At 50.3% G+C, this 18716-nt stretch overlaps 1 protein-coding gene across 12 annotated transcripts; it reads left to right on the forward strand.

Moving 5' to 3' along the window:
- The first annotated feature begins 7082 nt into the window (after positions 1-7082).
- On the forward strand, positions 7083-17143 carry Nes (nestin). 12 transcript variants are annotated; one of them, XM_017803607.2, is made up of 6 exons: positions 7083-8307; positions 9209-9333; positions 11225-11298; positions 11540-12972; positions 13033-13658; positions 13854-17143. In XM_017803607.2, the coding sequence occupies exons 1-6, from the start codon at positions 7366-7368 to the stop codon at positions 16702-16704; spliced, it is 6051 nt and encodes a 2016-aa protein (XP_017659096.1). In that variant the 5' UTR covers positions 7083-7365; the 3' UTR covers positions 16705-17143. The 12 variants fall into 12 exon arrangements, with proteins under 12 accessions (XP_017659096.1, XP_008851639.2, XP_029412511.1 ...); XM_029556651.1 differs by having other exon boundaries at positions 7084-8307; positions 11540-12777; XM_029556649.1 differs by having other exon boundaries at positions 7084-8307; positions 11540-12645; positions 12778-13658.
- The last annotated feature ends 1573 nt before the right edge of the window (positions 17144-18716 follow it).

Raw genomic sequence — 18716 nt, forward strand, 5'->3', positions numbered from 1 at the left:
CATGTGTGTTAAGTGCACCTATGTTGCGTAGTATGCACGGAGAACAGAAGAGGATGTTGGATCCCCTAGAACTGGAGTTATGGATGGCTGTTAGCTGTTATGTGGGTGCTGGGATTCGAACCTGGGTCTTCTTTGAGAACAACCAGTGCTCTTAACTGCTGAGGCATCTCTTCAACCCCCTTAATTAAGTGAGCTAAACATGCATGCATCTTCAAGGTGAAAACCAATTTAGCAGGGCAATATTTCAAATCATAACAGCTTCCAAACAAAACTGAAATTATGGCAAGCTCAAATTAATGCAAATAATCTTATCCTGGGAACCATAAAAAAATATATAGCTCACTGGGCATGGTGGCACACGCCTTTAATCCCAGTACTTGGAAGGCAGAGGCAGGCGGATCTCTGTGAGTTCAAGGACAGCCCAGTCTACATAGTGAGTTCCAGGCCAGCTGGGGCTACAGGGAGACCCTGTCTCAAAAAGACCAAAAAAAAATTATATATATATAATCTTTACTTTTCTCTTTGAATCAAGAATTTGAAAACAAGGCTGGGCATGGTTGTGCATGCCTTTAATCCCAGCACTCCAGAGGCAGAGGCAGGCAGATCTCTGTGAGTTCAAGGTCAGCCTGGTGTACAAGTGCCAGGCCAGCTGGGGCTACAGGGAGACCCTGTCTCAAAAAGACAAAAAGAAAAAAAACAACAAAAAACAAGTTCCATCAGCTGTGTGATCTCGGGTATATTACTAACTTTTCTCAGTTGTTTCCTAGGGTAGAAAATTGGGGGCTGGAGAGATGACTCAGCGGTTAAGAGCACTGATTGCTCTGCAGATGACCAGGGTAGCTAACAACCATCCGTAACTCCAGTTCCAGGGAATGGACAGCTTCTTTTGACTTCCTCAGGCATTGCACAACATGGATATACTCACATACACACAGGCATAACACTCATATACATAAAATAAAAATAAATTAAAAAAAATTTTTTGAGATGGGTTCTCCCTGTAGCCCCAGTTAGCCTGGAACTTGCTATGTAGACCAGGCTGGCCTCAAACTCACAGAGATTTGCCTGCCTCTGCCTCCCAAGTGCTGGGATTAAAGGTATGTGCCACCATACCCAGCAATAAAATATTTTTTTAAAAAAGAAAATTGTGGCTAATGATGATGCTATCTGCTTTGACTTGTAAATAGTACAGTTTTGTTTGGTTGGTTGTTTTTCAGAGATAGGGTCTTGTGCTGTTTAGGCTGGACTCAAACAATCTTGCCTCAGTTTCCCCATTTGCTGATACTACAACTATTGCCAATTTTTCTTTTCTTTGTTTTATTTTGTTTTGTTTGTTGAGACAGGGTTTCCCGATAACCCAGCTGGCCTGGAATTTGACATGTAGACCAGGCTGGCCTTGATCTCACAGAGATCCCTCTGCCTCTGCCTCCCGAGTGGTGGGGCTAAAGTTGTATGCCACCACACTTGGCCAGTTTTTCTTTTATTATTGTTATTTTATGTGTATGAGTGTATTGTCCACATGTATGTAAATGCACCCTTGTGCAATGCCCACAGAGATCCCAAGAGGGTGTCGGATCCCCTGGAACTGGAGTTACAGATGGTTGTTAGTCATCATGTGGATGCAGAATTGGGCCTCCTCTGCAAAAGCAGTCAATGCTCTTAACCCTGAGACATCTCTCTAGCCCATTTTTCTTTTTTTAAACTTGGTATCATAATTTCAACTTTTGGCTACTATCAGGTGTAAAAATTCACTTTTCCAGGATATAATTTTGTTTAACCAATCAATTAATCAATTTTTATTTTTTGTATATGAACGTTTTGCCTGTATGTATGTACATGCCCCAAGGGGGTCCGAAGAGGGCATCAGATCCCCACGAGTCATGGTAGTTGTTAGCCACCATGTGGGTGCTGGGAACAGAACCCCAGTATTCTGCAAGACCAGCCAGTGCTCTTAACTGCTAAGCCACCCCTCCAGCCCCAATAATTTTAGTTTTATTGAGGCTACTGCCTGGTAGCCATACCCTATAGCCAGCTTCTGCAGGGTAGAGAGGCAATGAACAAAAATGGGGCAGGTGACTTCTCTCAAAGTTGCCTGTAAATACCTGAAACAGGCAGATCACCGAGATCTTACCCAAGTTACAGAGTCAGTTCAAGGCCAACTGGGCAGCTTAGTGACAGCTTGTCTCAAAATAAAAATAAAAAGAGTGCTAAGGGTATAGCTCACTGGTATAGTACTTGCCTGTGTGAGACTCTAGGTTCGGTATCTAACACTGAAAAAACTTTTAAAGCATTTATTTATTATTATTATTATTATTATTATTATTATTTTTTTTGGTGTTTTTGAGACAGAGTATCCCTGTAGCCCCAGCTGGCCTGGAAATCAGTATGTAGACCAGGCTGGCCTCTAACTCACAGAGATCCGCCTGCCTCTACCTCCCAAGTGCTGAGACTAAAGGCGTGCTCCACCACGCCCGGCTCAGCATTTATTTATTTATTTAGTGTGTGTGTGTGTGTTGCACACCTGTGAGGTAGCACACATGTGGAAGTCAGAGGACACTTTTAGGAGTTGGTTCTCTCCTTTCACTGTGTGAATTCCAGGGTTCCAGGGATTGAACTCAGGTCATCAGGCTTGGCAGAAAACATCTTTCCCCGCTGGTACATTTCACCAGTCCCTGAAAAAACATTTTAAAAAACATTTATTTTGAGGGTTGGGTAGTTGGTTCAGTAGTTAGTTCCAGGGGGATCCAATGCCCTCTTCTAGACTCAATGAGCATACATAGGTGTACTTATGTACATGAGGGCAAAACACTCATACACACTTAAAAAATTTATTTTTATTATCTTAAACAAGTTGGTATGTCAAGGTATCTAAGAAAGTCAGAGGTGCTGGACCCCCCTGAAGTGGGAGTTAAAAGTGATTGTGAGCTGCCCAATATGAATGCTGGGAACCAAATGCAGGTCCTATGCAAAAGCAGCACGTTTTTAACTGCTGAGCCATCTCTCCAGCCCCTGAAGAAAATTTTAATATAGATTTAAGCATGGTGTTGAGAGAGATACACACATATATGTACTTAAGAAAAGGTCAGTAGCTTGGAATGGCGATGCACTCCTGTAATGCCAGAATGCGAGAAGCTGAACAAGGTGAATCACCATGAGTTATAGCCCACAATGCGAGACTCTGTCTCAACCCACGCCTAAAGTAAAAAGACTGAAGACGTAACTCAGTGATAGAGCACTTGCCCAGCATGCTCAAGGCCCTAGGTTCAATCCCCCATATTGAAGAAAAGGGCAGCAAGGCGGTTTAGTAGGGTACTTAGTGCCAAGCCTGATGATCTGAGTTCAATCCCTGGAAGCCACATGGTGGAAGGAGAGAACTGACTCCCTCAAGTTGTCCTCTGACCTACACACACACACACACACACACACACACACACACACACACACACATGCATGCACGCATGCACTGAAAAAAAAAAGCAGAGGCCCAGAAGGTCAGAGTTGGAGGAGTAGTGTGGCTCAGCTATTTGTACCCTCAACTTCTCATTTATGTTTTTTATTTTTCTGTTTGTTTCTAATTTTTATTTATTTGTTTGTCTTTTTGATATAGGGTCTCCCTGCAGCCTCAGCTGGCCTGGAACTCACTATGTAGACCATGCTGGCCTCAAACAGAGATCCACCTGCCTCTGCCTCCCAAGTGCTGAGGTTAAAGGAGTGTTTGCCTGCATGTATGTAAGTGCACCGTATGCACGCAATGCCTAAGGAGACCAGTAGAGGGCAGTACATGGACATGGCATGTGGGGGAGGGAAAAAACGTGGACCAGATTCAGATCCCACTGTCCACTGCCTGCAATAATGCTCTGCTATGTCAGCCTCCTGTCTCATGATGACATTTTTGGCAATTCTTAGAACCTCCTGTATAAACTCCTGTACAGTAGTTTAGTGTGAACAAGCCAAAGCAGTGCGAAAGTAAAAACTAAAACTCCAATCTCCAAACCCATTTAAAAGCACTTAAAGTATTTTATTTATTTTATGTGTATGAGTGTTTTGAGTGCTTTGCTGGCAAGTATGTTAAGTGTACCACATGTATGCAGTTTCCCAGAGGCCAGAAGAGGGCATTGGATCCTTTGGAATTGGAGTTACAGATGATTGTTAGTTGCCATGTGGGTGCTGGGAACCAAATCTGGGTCTTCTGCAGGAGCAGCAAGTACTCTTAACTACTGAACCATCTCTCCAGCCCCCTAAAATACTTTTTTTTTTTTTTTGAGACAGGGTCCCTCTGTAACTCCAGCTGGCCTGGAACTTGCTATGTAAACCAGGCTGCCCTAGATCTCACAGAGATCCACCTGCCTCTGCCTCCTGAGTGCTGGGGACTAAAGGTATAATAGAAACAGAAGAGCCCATCAAATTGATGCTAAAAGGTCTTGGAATGTGATGGTAATTAAGAACTTTGGAGCAGGAGAAGCTCAGCGACAAGAGATAAAATGGGGGAGGGGAACAGGAATCCTCCCTGTGCTCCCTATGGTTGCACAGGATAGAAGTCTTTGTTTTCTAAAGCTTTCATATTCCTGTGACCTTTACAGCCATATGTTACCTTGCTTAATTATCACATGTACCTTTTAACTTATTTGTCATCTATGTGCTCTTTTGTCTTTTGCCTGCATTTCTTCACATATGAGTATAAAAGCCCCCCCCCAAACTGGAGGGGGCTGATGGGTCAGTCCGCTAGTGCAAAACTAAACTCCCTCTCCTCACCTGACTTCAGCTGTTGGTCTCTGATTTTTCCATAGAAAAGGCATGCACCACCACACCCAGTCCCCAAAAGCACTTAAAAATATTTACTTATTCATTTTTATTTTATATGTATGAGTGTTTTGCCTTCATGTATCTAAATGCACCACATGTGCACAAGGCTGTCAGAGGCCAGAAGGGGGCATCAGAGGCCCTGGAATTGGAGTTATGGATGGTTGTTAGCCACCATGTGGGTGCTGAGAATTGAACTCAGGTCCTCTGCAAGAGCAGCCAGTGCTCTTAACTGCTGAGCCATCTCTCCAGCCCCACCAAAGTACTTTCTTAAGAGCCAACCTGTAATCCCAGCACTGAGGAGGCTGAAGCAAGGGGGATGGTGAGTTTGAGGCTAGCATGTCTCAAGAACAAAACAAAAGAAAGCTCTTATTTGCTAGCAAAGATTGTTTCCAGGGGAAAAGACAGCAGGGGAACATTGGACTCTGTCCCCATCTGTCCTCTGACTGCAGATGGAGGGATGATGTCACCTGCTTGGCAGTGAGGATGACATCCCTCAATCACAGCCCTCCATTATTAAGATCAATGTTGTTTGTTTGGAACAAATTCAGCTCCAGGAACTGCACGATTGGATGCAGGAAGATAACCAATTGCTCCAGTTCCTTCCATTGTAGCAGCTTGCCCAAAACATTCAGTTGTTGGTGTGGTTGATCCCAAGGTTCCACCTGGCACCATAATAAGCAGATCCTGGCACAGAGCAGGGGGCATGGTGCCTCTGTTGTTTATGCCCATAGTACCTCCTATAGCCATTTGGCCTATTTGTATCTGGGGAAGGTTCCCTGGGATCCTTCCTGCTGCCACCATATCACTTTTTCTTCCAAGGAGGTCAGAAGATGTCAGATCCCTTGGAACTGGAACTCCAGATGCTCGTTAGCCACTGTGTGGGTGCTGGGAACCAAACCTATGTCCTCTGCAAAGGCAGCCATGCTCCTAACCACTAAGTTATTCTCCAGTCCCTGATTTATTATTTATTTTTGGTCTTTTTGAGACAGGGTCTCCCTGTAGCCTTAGCTGGCCTGGAGCGTACTATGTAGACCAGGCTGGCCTTAAACTCACTGAGATCTGTCTGCCTCTGCCTCCCAGGTGCTAAATCTCCCAGAGATTAAAGATGTGCACCACCACCTGGTGATTTATTTTTATTTTATGTGCATGAGTGTTTTGCCAGCATGTATGTAAGTGCACTATGTGTATGCAGTGTCCACAGAGGCCAGAAGAGGATGTCAGATCCCTTGGATCTGGAGTTATGGAGGATTGTTAGCTGCCATGTGGTGCTGAGAACCCAGGTCCTTTGCCAGAGCAGCCAGTGCTCTTAACTGCTGAGCCATCTCTGCATCGTTTTTGTTTTTTTGTTTTGTTTTTTTTTGTTTGTTTTTTTTTATTTGTTTTCAAGACAGGGTCTCACTGTTTATACCTGGCTGGCCTGGAATCTTGTTCTGCAGCCCAGGCTGGCCTCAAAGTCACAGAGGTCTACCTGTCTCTGCCCCCCAAATGCTGGAATTAAAAGCGTATGCCACCACTCCTGGCTTAGCTTTCTTTTTAGACAGGAGTTTTCTATGTAATTTATGGTGGCCTCGAATTCACAATCTTCCCGTTCTGTCTCCCAAGATGGGGATAACAGGCAGGAGCCTTTAGGCTGGTTAGAACTAGATTTGGTGTGCCACAAAGGCACAGTCTACAAGGGCCTACAGGTCTGTTTACTTCCTCGCCAGACTTGAGTTGTTAGCCACCAGGGGGCGCCCTCTGCTCCCAAGCTCCAAACACAGCCCTGAGAGCTGTTTTAACTTCCTAAGCCATTGTGACTGAGTTACAGGCAAGAGATGGATGTGAAATTGGTCAACTGTTCTTAAGTCCCTTGTCCTGGTCTCTCTTTTCTCTGATGTGTGGAGGCAATGGGATGTTTCTGTGCCGGTACGCACTCAACGTTGTGTCTCCTAGTATCATATATATATATATATATATATATATATATATATATATATATACACGATTACTGGGTGTGGAGGTGCACGCCTTTAATCCCAGCACTTGGGAGGCAGAGGCAGGCAGGTCTCTGAGTTCAAGGCTAGCCTGGTCTACATAGTGAAGGCAGGTAGATCTCTGTGAGTTCCAAGCCAGCTGGGGCTACACAGAGAAAATAAAATAAAATAAAATAAAATAAAATAAAATAAAATAAAATAAAATAAAATAAAAACCAAAACAAATCCGCTGAGGCTTTATTGTCTTTTCAACAGTCCTTGAGTGTTCCAACACCCATTCACCCATGGATGAGAAGCTGAGTCTCAGAGGACTCAGTAAAGGATAATTTTCTAGGGTGTGCTGTGGACCCGAGGCTAGCACAGGCTCCGTAGGCCCAATTTTGTACTTCTTAACGTCGTTCAGGGGCTCTGGCCCTTCCTCACGCCTCCCTCCTCAGAAAGACAATTGCATGAATGTGATTTCCGGGCCTGGATTCTCTGGTTCCACTCTCTCGCACGCGGAGACCGGGACTGAGCCTGTGGTCCAAAAGCTGAGCCCTAAGGGGTTAAGGCGTGGGTGCCGCCCCTTTCCCGCCTGGCTGGCGGGAGTATGAATAGCCTCGCTCCTTCTCAGGACTCCAAGTCGCTCGGGCTGCTTCCGCCCCATCCCAGCCTAGTCGAGCCTTTTCTCTTCACAAAGCTCCGAGGGCCGCGCCCTTCTCGTGTGCCCCGCGTCCGCCCGCCCTCGGGGAGACAGCAGAGCAGGATGGAGGGCTGCGTCGGGGAAGAATCCTTCCAGTTGTGGGAACTCAATCGACGTCTGGAGGCCTACCTGAGCCGGGTCAAGGCGCTGGAGGAACAAAACGAGCTGCTCAGCGGGGAGCTCAGAGGTCTCCGGGCGCAGTCCGGGGATGCCTCCTGGCGGGCCCGTGCAGACGACGAGCTGGCGGCCCTGCGGGCACTGGTCGACGAGCGCTGGCGGGAGAAGCACGCGGCCGAGGTGGAGCGCGACAACCTGGCTGAAGAGCTGGAGGGCGTGGCGGGCCGGTGCCAGCAACTGCTGCTGGCCCGGGAGCGCACGGCGGAGGAGGCCGCCTGCAGCCGGCGTGCGGTGGAGGCCGAGCAATGTGCCCAGGGCTGGCTGAGCACACAGGCCGCGGATCTGGAGCGCGAGCTAGAGGCTATGCGCGCGGCGCACGAGGAAGAGCGCGCGTACCTGCACGCGCAGGTCTCCTGTGCACCCCGCGAGCCCCCAGCGCTACCCCGCGGGCCCCCAGGGCGCGTCCCGGAGGTGGAGGAGCTGGCCAGGCGGCTGGGCGATGAGTGGCGCGGAGCAGTGCGCGGCTACCAGGAGCGCGTGGCGCACATGGAGAGCTCGCTGGGCCAGGCCCGCGAGCGGCTGGGCAGAGCGGTGCAGGGCGCCCGGGAGAGCCGCCGAGAGCTGCAACAGCTCCAAGCCGAACGCAGCGGCCTCCAGGAGCGCAGGGCGGCTCTGCAACGGAGGTTAGAGGGCTGCTGGCAGGACCGGCTGCGGGCCACTGAAAAGTTCCAGGTGAGGAGGTCCTGGGCCGGGCGAGACCTCCCGAGACATCAGCAAGTGCTCAGGAGGCTTGGAGACCCCCAGTGAAGGAATGGGACGAGGGCGGTTGCATAGTCAAGAGCCCCTGGCCAGAGCACCCTTGGGCAGGCCAGGTCCGGAGGGCGAGACTTCTGAGCACAGCCCATTGAAAGGCCAGCTGGCCAAGACCCGCTACAGCAGCCCCTCAGCGGTTTGGATGGCCCCTAACTGCCATCGGAAGATGCCCAGTAGTACATCCTCTGCTCCTTAGTTCTATGAAGAGCGGGGGGCCGGGGGAGGGGGGGCGAGAGCGACCACCGGCTTTCCTCCCAGTCCAGGGTTGCTGGAAGCACATTCCGGAGCCCTGGGACAGCTGCTACCCCTCATCCTGCACAGATGCTAACAGCAGCTGAGAAAACAGCCTCTTGCCTGGCGTAGACAGAAGTCCCTCCACTGAGCCACCTCCCCACGCCTCTCAGAGGAGGAAGATTCCAGAGCGTGTGGGAAGTGGGGGGGAGGGGGGCAGGGCCTGCTGTGAGGAGCTGGGGATGGGCCCAGCTGCTTTGCTAGGCAGCCATCTCCTCGTATTAGTCGTTTTTCCTTCTGCTTCTACTTTCGTCCTTTTCCTCTCTGTAACCTATCTCCTCTCCTCCCTTAATCCTCCCTCTCCTGTGGAAGCCCGATTCTCAGCAATATGTGCTAACATTTAATCAGCATCTTCAAGAGATGCCTGGTGTGGGAGAGGGCTGGGGTGCCCCTGTGCTTTTTGGGGGGACCCAGCCCAGTGCTCTGGGCAGGCAGCAGTAGGTAGGGGAGCAGGAGTTTGCTTTACAAGGAGGTCAGCAGGAAGCAGAAAAGAGGGTCAGCTCTCCCCTGACTCTGGCTTGCTTTGCAGCTGGCTGTGGAAGCCCTGGAGCAGGAGAAGCAGGGCCTACAGAGCCAGATTGCTCAGGTCCTGGAAGGTCGACAGCAGCTGGCACACCTCAAGATGTCCCTTAGCCTGGAGGTGGCTACATACAGGTACACAGATGCACACACAGAGCAAAGACTCTGGTTAAAGGGCTCTGGGGAATGACTTTACTATTTTCTGTGACTCTCAGTTGCCACTTTAACTTTTTTTAAATTAAATTTATTTTTGAGCAGTGTCTCCCTGTTGCCCCAGCTGGCCTCGAGCTGGCTATGTAGACCAAGCTGTCCTTGATCTCACAGAGATCTGCCTCTGCCTCTGCCTCTGGAGTGTTAGGATCTAAAGTTTGTGACACCATGACCAGCTTCTCAGCTGCCACTTAAAAAAATGATTTATTTTACTTTTATTTGTGTGTGTGTATGTGTGTCTCAATATGTGCACACTTGTGTACAGGTCCCCTCAGAGGTCAGAATAGGGTGTTCGGTCCCCTGGAACTAGAGTTACAGGCCACCCCAGATGAGTGCCGGGAATCAAATTCTGGTCTTCTGGAATAGCAGCTAGCACTCTTAACCACTAAGCTACCTCTCCAGCCACCTCAACTGTGGTTTCTACACTAAGACATGCCCTACCTGAGCCTACTTGCTCCCTCTTGAGTCCATGACCAGAAGTACCTAGTGCTTAGGAATCCTCTCCCGCCAGGAGAAGTGGTGAATGGGACAGCCCCAGTCTTCAGAGAAGAGACTAGAGGGGTGCAGGCATCCAAATACAGACTCCACTCTCAAGGGCAAGAAATCTGTGTTCTTCATACAGACACCCATGAACACCTGGGCAGTGTCAGCAAAGAGACCTTGCGGGTGTGCACGGTCACATTGACTTACCAACTGACCTGAGCCTCACCTGCATCTAGGGTAAGAGCTGGGTTCCTAGCCGAATTGAGGCCTGCCTCCTCTCAATTCTAAGTGTCTTTGGCCCTGCCCAGATCCTGGCCACCCTTCCTGTTGTCTTGGAAAAGACTGAGGAGCTGCTGCTTCTCTCTGTTGGTGTGGCCTCTATACCTATCTCTTTTGGGAGAAGAACCTAGCTGGAGCCAAATAAGGGGTTTATCCACTTGTGAGAGCTGAGGATACCCTACCACAGTGAGGGGCCAGACGAAGGAGGCCTGCTTCTCCAGAAATCCACTGGCAAAGAGGCCGGTCTAGGATGGGAGATGGAGGCAGAGCCTGGTGAAGGAAGGCCAGTGAGTATCTAGAGAGAACTGAAGGCATGGTGGGATGCTGGTGAGGACAAGGAGAGTCTGCTTCTGGGAAGAGCAGAGTCAAAGGTCACAGAGAGGAGCAGAGACTTGCTCAAAATTTCTTGTGAATTGATCAATCTTCTCCAATCAACTCCTTGAGCCACGGAGACAGGAGCTGACCTCTGCCCTGAGGAACTTGGAATCCTGAGTGCTCAGAGACCCCAGTAAACCCTTTGAAGGAATAGGTCCTGGCAGGCTCTGAGGAATGTAAGGACTGGTCTTTGAGGCCCAAAAAGGATTTAGAGAGCTGGAGTGGTATTCATTTGCTTTTGTCTGTCACCAGTACTGGGGGCCCCCAGGGCCAGAGGAGGGAGCCATCCCATGGGAACGACCTGAGAATTCCCACTTCCCCAGAGGCGCCCCCTTCTCAGACGTCCAGATGGCCAAACAGACAAAAGGCAGAATTAGCATGAGAATTGACCCCCACCACCCAAGAGATGAGGTCATGGGCTGGGGCAGGGAGGCGGAGACTGATTTTAGAAGACTTGAGCTGAGTGACAGCCCTGTGTTTGGCCCTGTGTCTGTGTGGGAATCTGCTGTGTATGAGTTCCCCTCATGTCTAAAATATGGGTGTGACCCAGCGTGTGATGTCTGTGTGTATGTGACTGTGTGGCTTTTGTGTGACGCTGGTCACTATGAAGAGGGAGCTCAAAGTGCCAGGACATGCATCTTCAGCTGGGGCCACAGCTGACCCTACTTTTTCTCCCCAGAACCCTACTGGAGGCTGAGAACTCTCGTTTGCAGACACCTGGTTTTGGTTCCCAGGCTTCCCTTGACTTTCAGGGTAAGATGAGGGGCCAGCTGAGCCCTGAATTTCTTTAAGCCTTTACTTTTATCCTGACAGACCTTTTCCAAGTTGTACCAATCCAAGTCTTCATTCCCTACCCCAACAGTATTGAGCATGCTCTTAATCTAGTCAGTGGGTGTCAGGCACAGGACCTGATACTCTGACCAGCCAGTAGTGAGGGCTGCTCAGAGGCGAGGGCCAGGACCTCCTGACACTGTTTCTTCCTCTGCCTTTCCAGAACCCAAGCTGCAGTTGCATTTCCTTGGGACTCCAGAAGGCCACCGCCTGGGACCTGTGCTCCCTGTCCTCAGCCCAACACCCCTTCCTTCCCTCTTGCCTTATACCCTTGAAACTCCTGAGCCAGTCTTTCTGAAGACACAGGAATTCCTCCAGGCCCACACCCCCACCTTGGCCAGCACTCCCATCCCACCCACACCTCAGGCTCTCTGTCCTGCTACAAATGCAGAAGTGAGGGCCCAGGATGCTCCCCTCTCCCTGCTCCAGACACAAGGTGGGAAGCCACAGACTCCAGAGCCTCGGTGGGATGAAGCCAAGGTGGCTGTACCTGCCAGTAACCTCCTAGGACTAGAAGAGCCTGGGGGCAAGCAGCTAGTGGCCAGTACTGGCCACTTCCCTGAGGATCAGGCCGCCTTGGCTCCATCCGTCAACTTCGACCAACCTACTTTAGAGGCTAAGGATGGAGAACCTAATGGGTCTAGAGTATCTATCATATTCCAGGAAGATGAAGGGCAAATCTTAGAGCTAGTGGAGAAAGAAGCAGCCATAGAGGTCAAGGTAGAGAGCAGCTTAGGGCAAGAAACACGAGAAGAAGGTGGTTTGGAAGAAATCCAGGATTTCCAGGATCCTTTAGGAAAGGAAACCCTGAAGGCTGTGGGAGAGGAGCCACTGATTTCTCTGAAAATTCAGGGCCATGAGGCACCAGGGAAGGAGAATCTCAAATCACTGAGGTCTATTGAAGAGAACAGTGAAACCCTAAAAAGTTTAGAAAAAGTTAAACAAACACTGTTGAAGCCTTTAGAAGAAAAGGATATGGAAGCAGAGGGAATTCTAGAAAAGGAGGTTCCTGAACTACCTAATCTAGGAAAAGAAGACCTGAGAATTGTGGATCAAGAATTAGTGACATCTCCTGAAGGTACTCTAGAGACAGTTTCATTTCTAGGAAAGGAAAATCAACGAGTAGAGGGTTATCCAGATGAGAACATAGAGTCTTTTAAAAAGAGCCAACATCTACTGGGATATCAAGAGGCAGTGAACCATGAGACACTGAGATCTCCAACAAATGAGGATCAGGAGCCACTGAGGTCTGTAGAAGAAGAGGAGCAGGTGATTGTGAAACCTCTAGAAAGAGAGAATCAGGAGCCACTGAAGTCTCTAGAAGAAGAGGAGCAGGTGATTGTGAAACCTCTAGAAAGAGAGAATCAGGAGCCACTGAAGTCTCTAGAAGAAGAGGAGCAGGTGATTGTAAGACCTCCAGAAAAAGAGAATCGGGAGCTACTAGGGTCTGCAGAAGAGGATGAGAGGATTGTGGAACCTCTAGAAGTGGTGAATAAAGAGTCCCTGGGGTATCTAAAAGAGGAGGAGCAGGTGATTGTGAAGCCTCTAGAAAAAGAGAATCAGGAGCCACTGAGGTCTCTAGAAGAAGAGGAGCAGGTGATTGTGAAACCTCTAGAAAGAGAGAATCAGGAGCCACTGAATTCTCTAGAAGAGCAGGTGATTGGGAGACTGATAGAAAAAGAAAATCCAGAGCCATTGAGGTCTCTAGAAGAAGAGGAGGAAGTTATTGTGAAGCCTCTAGAAAAAGACAATCAGGAACCACTGAGGTCTCTAGAAGAAGAGGGGCAGGTGATTGTGAAACCTCTAGAAAGAGAGAATCAGGAGCCACTGAATTCTCTAGAAGAGCAGGTGATTGGGAGACTGATAGAAAAAGAAAATCCAGAGCCATTGAGGTCTCTAGAAGAAGAGGAGGAAGTTATTGTGAAGCCTCTAGAAAAAGACAATCAGGAACCACTGAGGTCTCTAGAAGAAGAGGGGCAGGTGATTGTGAAACCTCTAGAAAGAGAGAATCAGGAGCCACTGAATTCTCTAGAAGAGCAGGTGATTGGGAGACTGATAGAAAAAGAAAATCCAGAGCCATTGAGGTCTCTAGAAGAAGAGGAGGAAGTTATTGTGAAGCCTCTAGAAAAAGAGAATCAGGAACCACTGAGGTCTCTAGAAGAAGAGGAGCAGGTGATTGTGAAACCTCTAGAAAGAGAGAATCAGGAGCCACTGAAGTCTCTAGAAGAAGAGGAGCAGGTGATTGTGAAACCTCTAGAAAGAGAGAATCAGGAGCCACTGAAGTCTCTAGAAGAAGAGCAGGTGATTGGGAGACTGATAGAAAAAGAAAATCCAGAGCCATTGAGGTCTCTAGAGGAAGAGGAGGAAGTTATTGTGAAGCCTCTAGAACAAGAGAACCAGGAGCCACTGAGGTCTCCAGAAGAAGAGGAGCAGGTGATTGGGAGACTGATAGAAAAAGAAAATCCAGAGCCATTGAGGTCTCTAGAAGAAGAGGAGCAGGTGATTGGGAGACTGATAGAAAAAGAAAATCCAGAGCCATGGAGGTCTCTAGAGGAAGAGGAGGAAGTTATTGTGAAGCCTCTAGAAAAAGAGAACCAGGAGCCACTGAGGTCTCTAGAAGATAATAACCAGGAGCCCTTTAGACCTCTGGAGAAAGAGATCCAGGAGTCTTTGAGGTCTCTAGAAGAAGAGGAGCAGGTAACTGAGATGCTAAAAAAAGAGGATCAGTACTCATTGAAATCTCTAGGAGATGAGGACCAGGTGATCTTTAGACCTCTGGAGAAAGAAAACCAGGAGTCCCTGAGGTCTCTAGGAGAACAGGGCCAAGAGATACAGAGATTTCTTGAACAAGCGGCTCCACAGACACTGAGTGCTGTAGAGAAAGAAGACCAGATGGCAGTGAGATCACCAGAAAAGGTGAATCCTGGGCTACTCCAGTCTCTTGGAAATAACCAAGAGATAGTTAGCTTTCTTGAAAAAGAGAATCAAGAGTTATTGACACCACTGAAAGAAAGTATTGAGACAGTACAATCTTTAGAAACAGAGGACCTAGAACCACTGAAGATTATAGGAGAAAAGGACCTAGAAATATTAAACTCTCTAGAAGCTCAAAAGTCACTGTGGTCAGTAGGAGAAATGAATAGAGAGACAATGAAACCTCTAGAAAATGAGATTCAAAAACCACTGGAGTATGTGGAAGAGAACGAAGAGACACCACATCCCCTAGAAAAAGAGAATCAAGACCTGAGATCTCTGCACAAGTGGGACCTAGAGACTGTGCAGTCTCCAGAGTGGGCAGAGAAGGAAAGTCAGCAACATCTGGAAGTGGAAGAGTGTCTAGAAGTGGGAGAGAACCTGGAGTTACTGAGGTCTCTGGAGGAGGGCCAGGAGCTGCTTATGTCTGCACATCAGCTGAGGTGGAAGGATATGGTGGAGGACCAAGCACTGGGTCAGGACCTGCCCCTGGGAAGGACTGGCATGGACAGTGAGGACCAGGAAAAACTGTACTTGAGTGGGCAGGGTGGGAAGGAGGAGGTGAAAGAGCAGGGAGGGCTGCAGCTAGATGCCACAGGGGAAGCCTGGAGACCAGGGAGCCCTGAGCCCAAGGAGCGGAGGATCCCAGCAGAAGAAGCCAGCAGGAAGGAGGATCAGTTAGAGCAGATGGGGACCCCAGGCCTCCCAACTGCTCAGGGAAAGCCTAAGGTCACAGAGCTGGTGTTGGAAGATGAGGATATAGCTAGAGGGGGTGACCATGCCTCCCTAGAGGTTACCCTGGGGTCAGAGGCTACCAGAGGTTGGTCAGCTGCCGAAGCTGGACTGGGACTGACACAGGAGGTGGTAGGGCTAGGGGACCCAGGGCATCTGGCCAGGGAAGAGGCTATACAGCCACCCCTGAGGGAAGAATGTTTGGAGGTGGAGAGAGTGCAGGACTTGGAAGGGCCTGGAAAGGACCGAAAGGAGGCAGAATTCCTCGAATGGCCCAAGACCAGTAGAGACCCTCTGGAACCTCCAAAACACTGTGAGGTGCCAGAGCCTGTGGCCAGCTGGGGAGAAGAGGAAGCACTCGCAGCAGAGATCTCAGGCCATGAGGGCAGTGATTCCTCTCCGTCTAGGCCCCCAGAGACAGAGGAAAATGAGGTCGCAGAGCCAGAACTGGGACTCCCTGATTCCAGGCCCACAGAATCCCACTTACCCACCCTAGTCCTGGAAGATGCCCTTGGTCTACAACCTCAAGGTGAGGGGAGCCGGGAGGCTGGCTGGGGACAGGCAGAAGCCCTGGAAGGGGTAGAAGCAGAGCAGCAGTTTGGTCCTGGGGAGGACTCTGAGGCCCTCCAGGATTGGGAAGAGAGCAAAGAAGACAGTGAGGCTGATGAACTAGGAGAAACGCTCCCTGACTCCACTCCCCTGGGCTTCTACTTGAGTTCCCCTACCTCTCCTCCATGGGACCTGGCTGGACAACAGAGGCTTTCCCCTCAAGGGGAGGCTACGAAGAAAGGCTGGGATCCTGCTGTCCTGGGCCCCCAGGGCCTTGGGGTCCCGTTCTCTGATGAGGATGTGGAGGAGGAGCAGGGCCATGACTCTGACCTCTCGGAGGAATTTGAAGACCTGGGGACTGAGACCTCGCTTCTCCCAGGGGTTCCCAGAGAGGTGGCAGAACCTCTGGGCCAGGTGCCTCCACTGCTGGAGTCTGCATGCTGGGACCAGGGTGGGGAGTCTGATGGATTTGCTGATGAGGAAGAGAGTGGGGAGGAGGGAGAGGACGAGGAGCACAAGGCAGGGATGGAACTGGGGGTTCAATGGTGGGGACCAGGGCCCACTGTTGGGGGTCTGCAGGCCCAGGATCGTTTTCAGAGAGGGAACATCCAGGAGCATGAAGCTGTGGGTGTCAGTGGTCCCTGGGATGACAGCTTGAGTGGTGCTGAGGCAGATGTCTCTGTGACTGCACTGGAGATCAAGTCCCAGGATGCTGCTGAGCCTTCTGGCTCAGAGGAGTCTGACTCTGTTTCTTTGGAGATGGAGGATCAAATGTCTGGCAGAGAGGTGAAGGGCATAGGTACATGGGTAGGAAGCACCTCTGGTATCAATGGTCAGGGCCCCAACTTGGAGGAGTCAGAGCATGTGAATGGGAGGGTGATAAATGGACTGGAACTATCTGAAGGACAGGGAACACATGGGGACCAGGATGAAGGACTCCCTTTACAGGAAGAGGAGGGGAGTACCCTGAAGACCCCTTGGGTAGGATCTCCTGTGCACCTGGTCCCAAGCCAGTTCCCAAAATACCCTCCGAGGGAAGCAGATAGGGATTCCTGGTCTTCGGGGGAAGATTAGAGGAAGCTTCTTTGCCACCCAGGACTTCCTGGGGGAGGGGGTCCTGCTCAGGGCCAGCACCCTTAGCTTTGATACCTTGGCCTGTGGCTTCTGTCCTGGAGAGGTATCCCTGGCTGAAGGGAGATGGGATATGGTCTTGATAGGAGCCTCTGGTCCAGGAGTAACCTGCTCGTACTTTTCTGAGGGCTCAAGTCAGCTGAGTCCTTGTAGTTACAGGCTCCCTTTCTTCCACAACTCACCTGCAGATGAAAAGGCAGAGGTTGCTCTGCCCAGGGCTTGCTGGCCCTGCCCACCGGCAGTAGCACCATCACCACAAGGCCTGGTGTCTGGTCAAAAGAATTGAAAACTGCACTTGTGACTGACCTTTTTTCCATCTTAGCTTGCTGAAGTCATGTTCAGATCATCCCTGCTTGAATAAAGTTGTGCACCCACTTATGAAGTCTGGCTTCTTCCTTCCTGCCTGCCTTTATGGGGTCCTAAGGTTGAGAAGCAGAGAGGTGGGAGACTGAGGAGGACACCTAGAAGCTAGGCTGGGAGGGGCTGCCTCTGGGAGGAAAGGCAGACTCCTGGGGTATGGTGCCACCCTGGGGAGGCCAGGTTGCCATCTCTGCCCACAGCACTGATTACAGGGAGGAGGCCTTGGGTCCTCCCCACTAGCCCCTCAGTGCCGCCAGCATAATTAGGCCCCAGGTTCCCAAACCCAAACAGTTGTCTGGCCTGTGATGACTGGCTGGGTTGGAACGGGGGGAGAAAGGAGGGAGGCCCTGGTCTGCTTTAGTCTGGCTGTGTGGCTCAGGTCAGCAGTTAGCCTCTATGAACCTCAGACCCAGCTTTGAGTGGCCAGCCTCTGGGTTGCTGAGAGAACAGGAGATATGCTTGGGGAAGCCTGCAATCTCCAGCAGAGACTTCTGAGGGACTTTCCTCACAGGTATAGGAGCAGGTGAAGCAGTGGGTGAGGACTGGGGGTGTGCTCCTCACTGTACACTAGGAGTGGCTTGAGGCTGGGTCCTGCCAATGGGCTTCTCCCCCAATATCTGTGTACAGGGTAGGGAAACACCAGGGGTTCCTGGATTAGGCACCCAAAGGCCTCAAAGTTGAGATCCCCAAATAGAAAGCACTCCTCAGTTCAGCTGTACAAGGGGGAAAATTTGTGCCCAGCTGTCTTTCTATCCCAATGGTGGGACTAGCTGACCTGCACAAACAGGCCATCCTGAGGCCAGAGCAAGTTCTCCTTAGCTTCAAGAAGGCTGAGGACTGAAAACGGTGAAAGATGCAGTCCCAGCCCCTCCTGGTCAAGGAGGATAGGCATGGGCTGTCCCAGCCAGCTGGCACCAGGGGCCTCTCTATGCATGCCTTTCCCTCTCATCTACACTGGTTAGACTCTTAAGGCCTGTTTCTTCCACACCCCTGCCCTTGGGGTCCAGGATCTTGACTCTGGCATTCCACCCTCCTGGCAGCCCAAGCCTCCGCTCTCTCCTTCCTGTGCCTGCTGTCAGGCACAGGACCTGTCTGATCTGCCAGCTGCCAGGCAGAGGACCAGCGTGTAGGCAGCAGGCAGGCAAGGTCTGCTTCTCTAATGGAAGAAGGCACCCTGTGTTTTATCTGCCTAGGCCCTTGGGCACCTCTGCTTGGGTGAATGCCGAGGACAGAGTCTTGGCCAAATAGCCCTGCCCTTTGCCGGATGCCCATTCGGTCCCCCACAGGCCTATGGTCTTCTAGAGTTATTCTGTTGATGCCAATAACCCTACACCAGAGTCAGCATGTAAGATAGAAAAGATGACTTCTCTAAAGGGGTATACAGTGGAGGCATGATCTCTACAGAAAAGGTTGTGTCCAAGCAGCAAGAGAAGTGAGGGCTGGACAGAAACAGAAACACAGGGACTTCAGTTTCCTGAGAATGGGCTGGGCAGGAGCAGGCTGGAGTCTGTAGGGAGGCTACTCCAGTGGTACAGGCACAGGGCAAGGTACAGTGGGGAAAGGTAAGAAGTGGGGGATGAAAGAGGTCTGAGCTG

The sequence above is a fragment of the Nannospalax galili genome, unplaced genomic scaffold, assembly GCF_000622305.1.
Source record: "Nannospalax galili isolate Female #2095 unplaced genomic scaffold, S.galili_v1.0 scaffold591, whole genome shotgun sequence".
In the NCBI taxonomy this organism is placed as follows: domain Eukaryota; kingdom Metazoa; phylum Chordata; class Mammalia; order Rodentia; family Spalacidae; genus Nannospalax; species Nannospalax galili.

Coding starts and splice junctions, on each gene's coding strand:
- Nes (XM_008853417.3), top strand. CDS start 7,366: ATGAATAGCCTCGCTCCTTCTCAGGACTCCAAGTCGCTCGGGCTGCTT. Junction 11,299..11,539: donor GGCTTCCCTTGACTTTCAGG/GTAAGATGAGGG, acceptor CTGCCTTTCCAG/AACCCAAGCTGCAGTTGCAT. Junction 13,659..13,853: donor GAGAATCAGGAGCCACTGAA/GTCTCTAGAAGA, acceptor AGAGCCATTGAG/GTCTCTAGAAGAAGAGGAGC.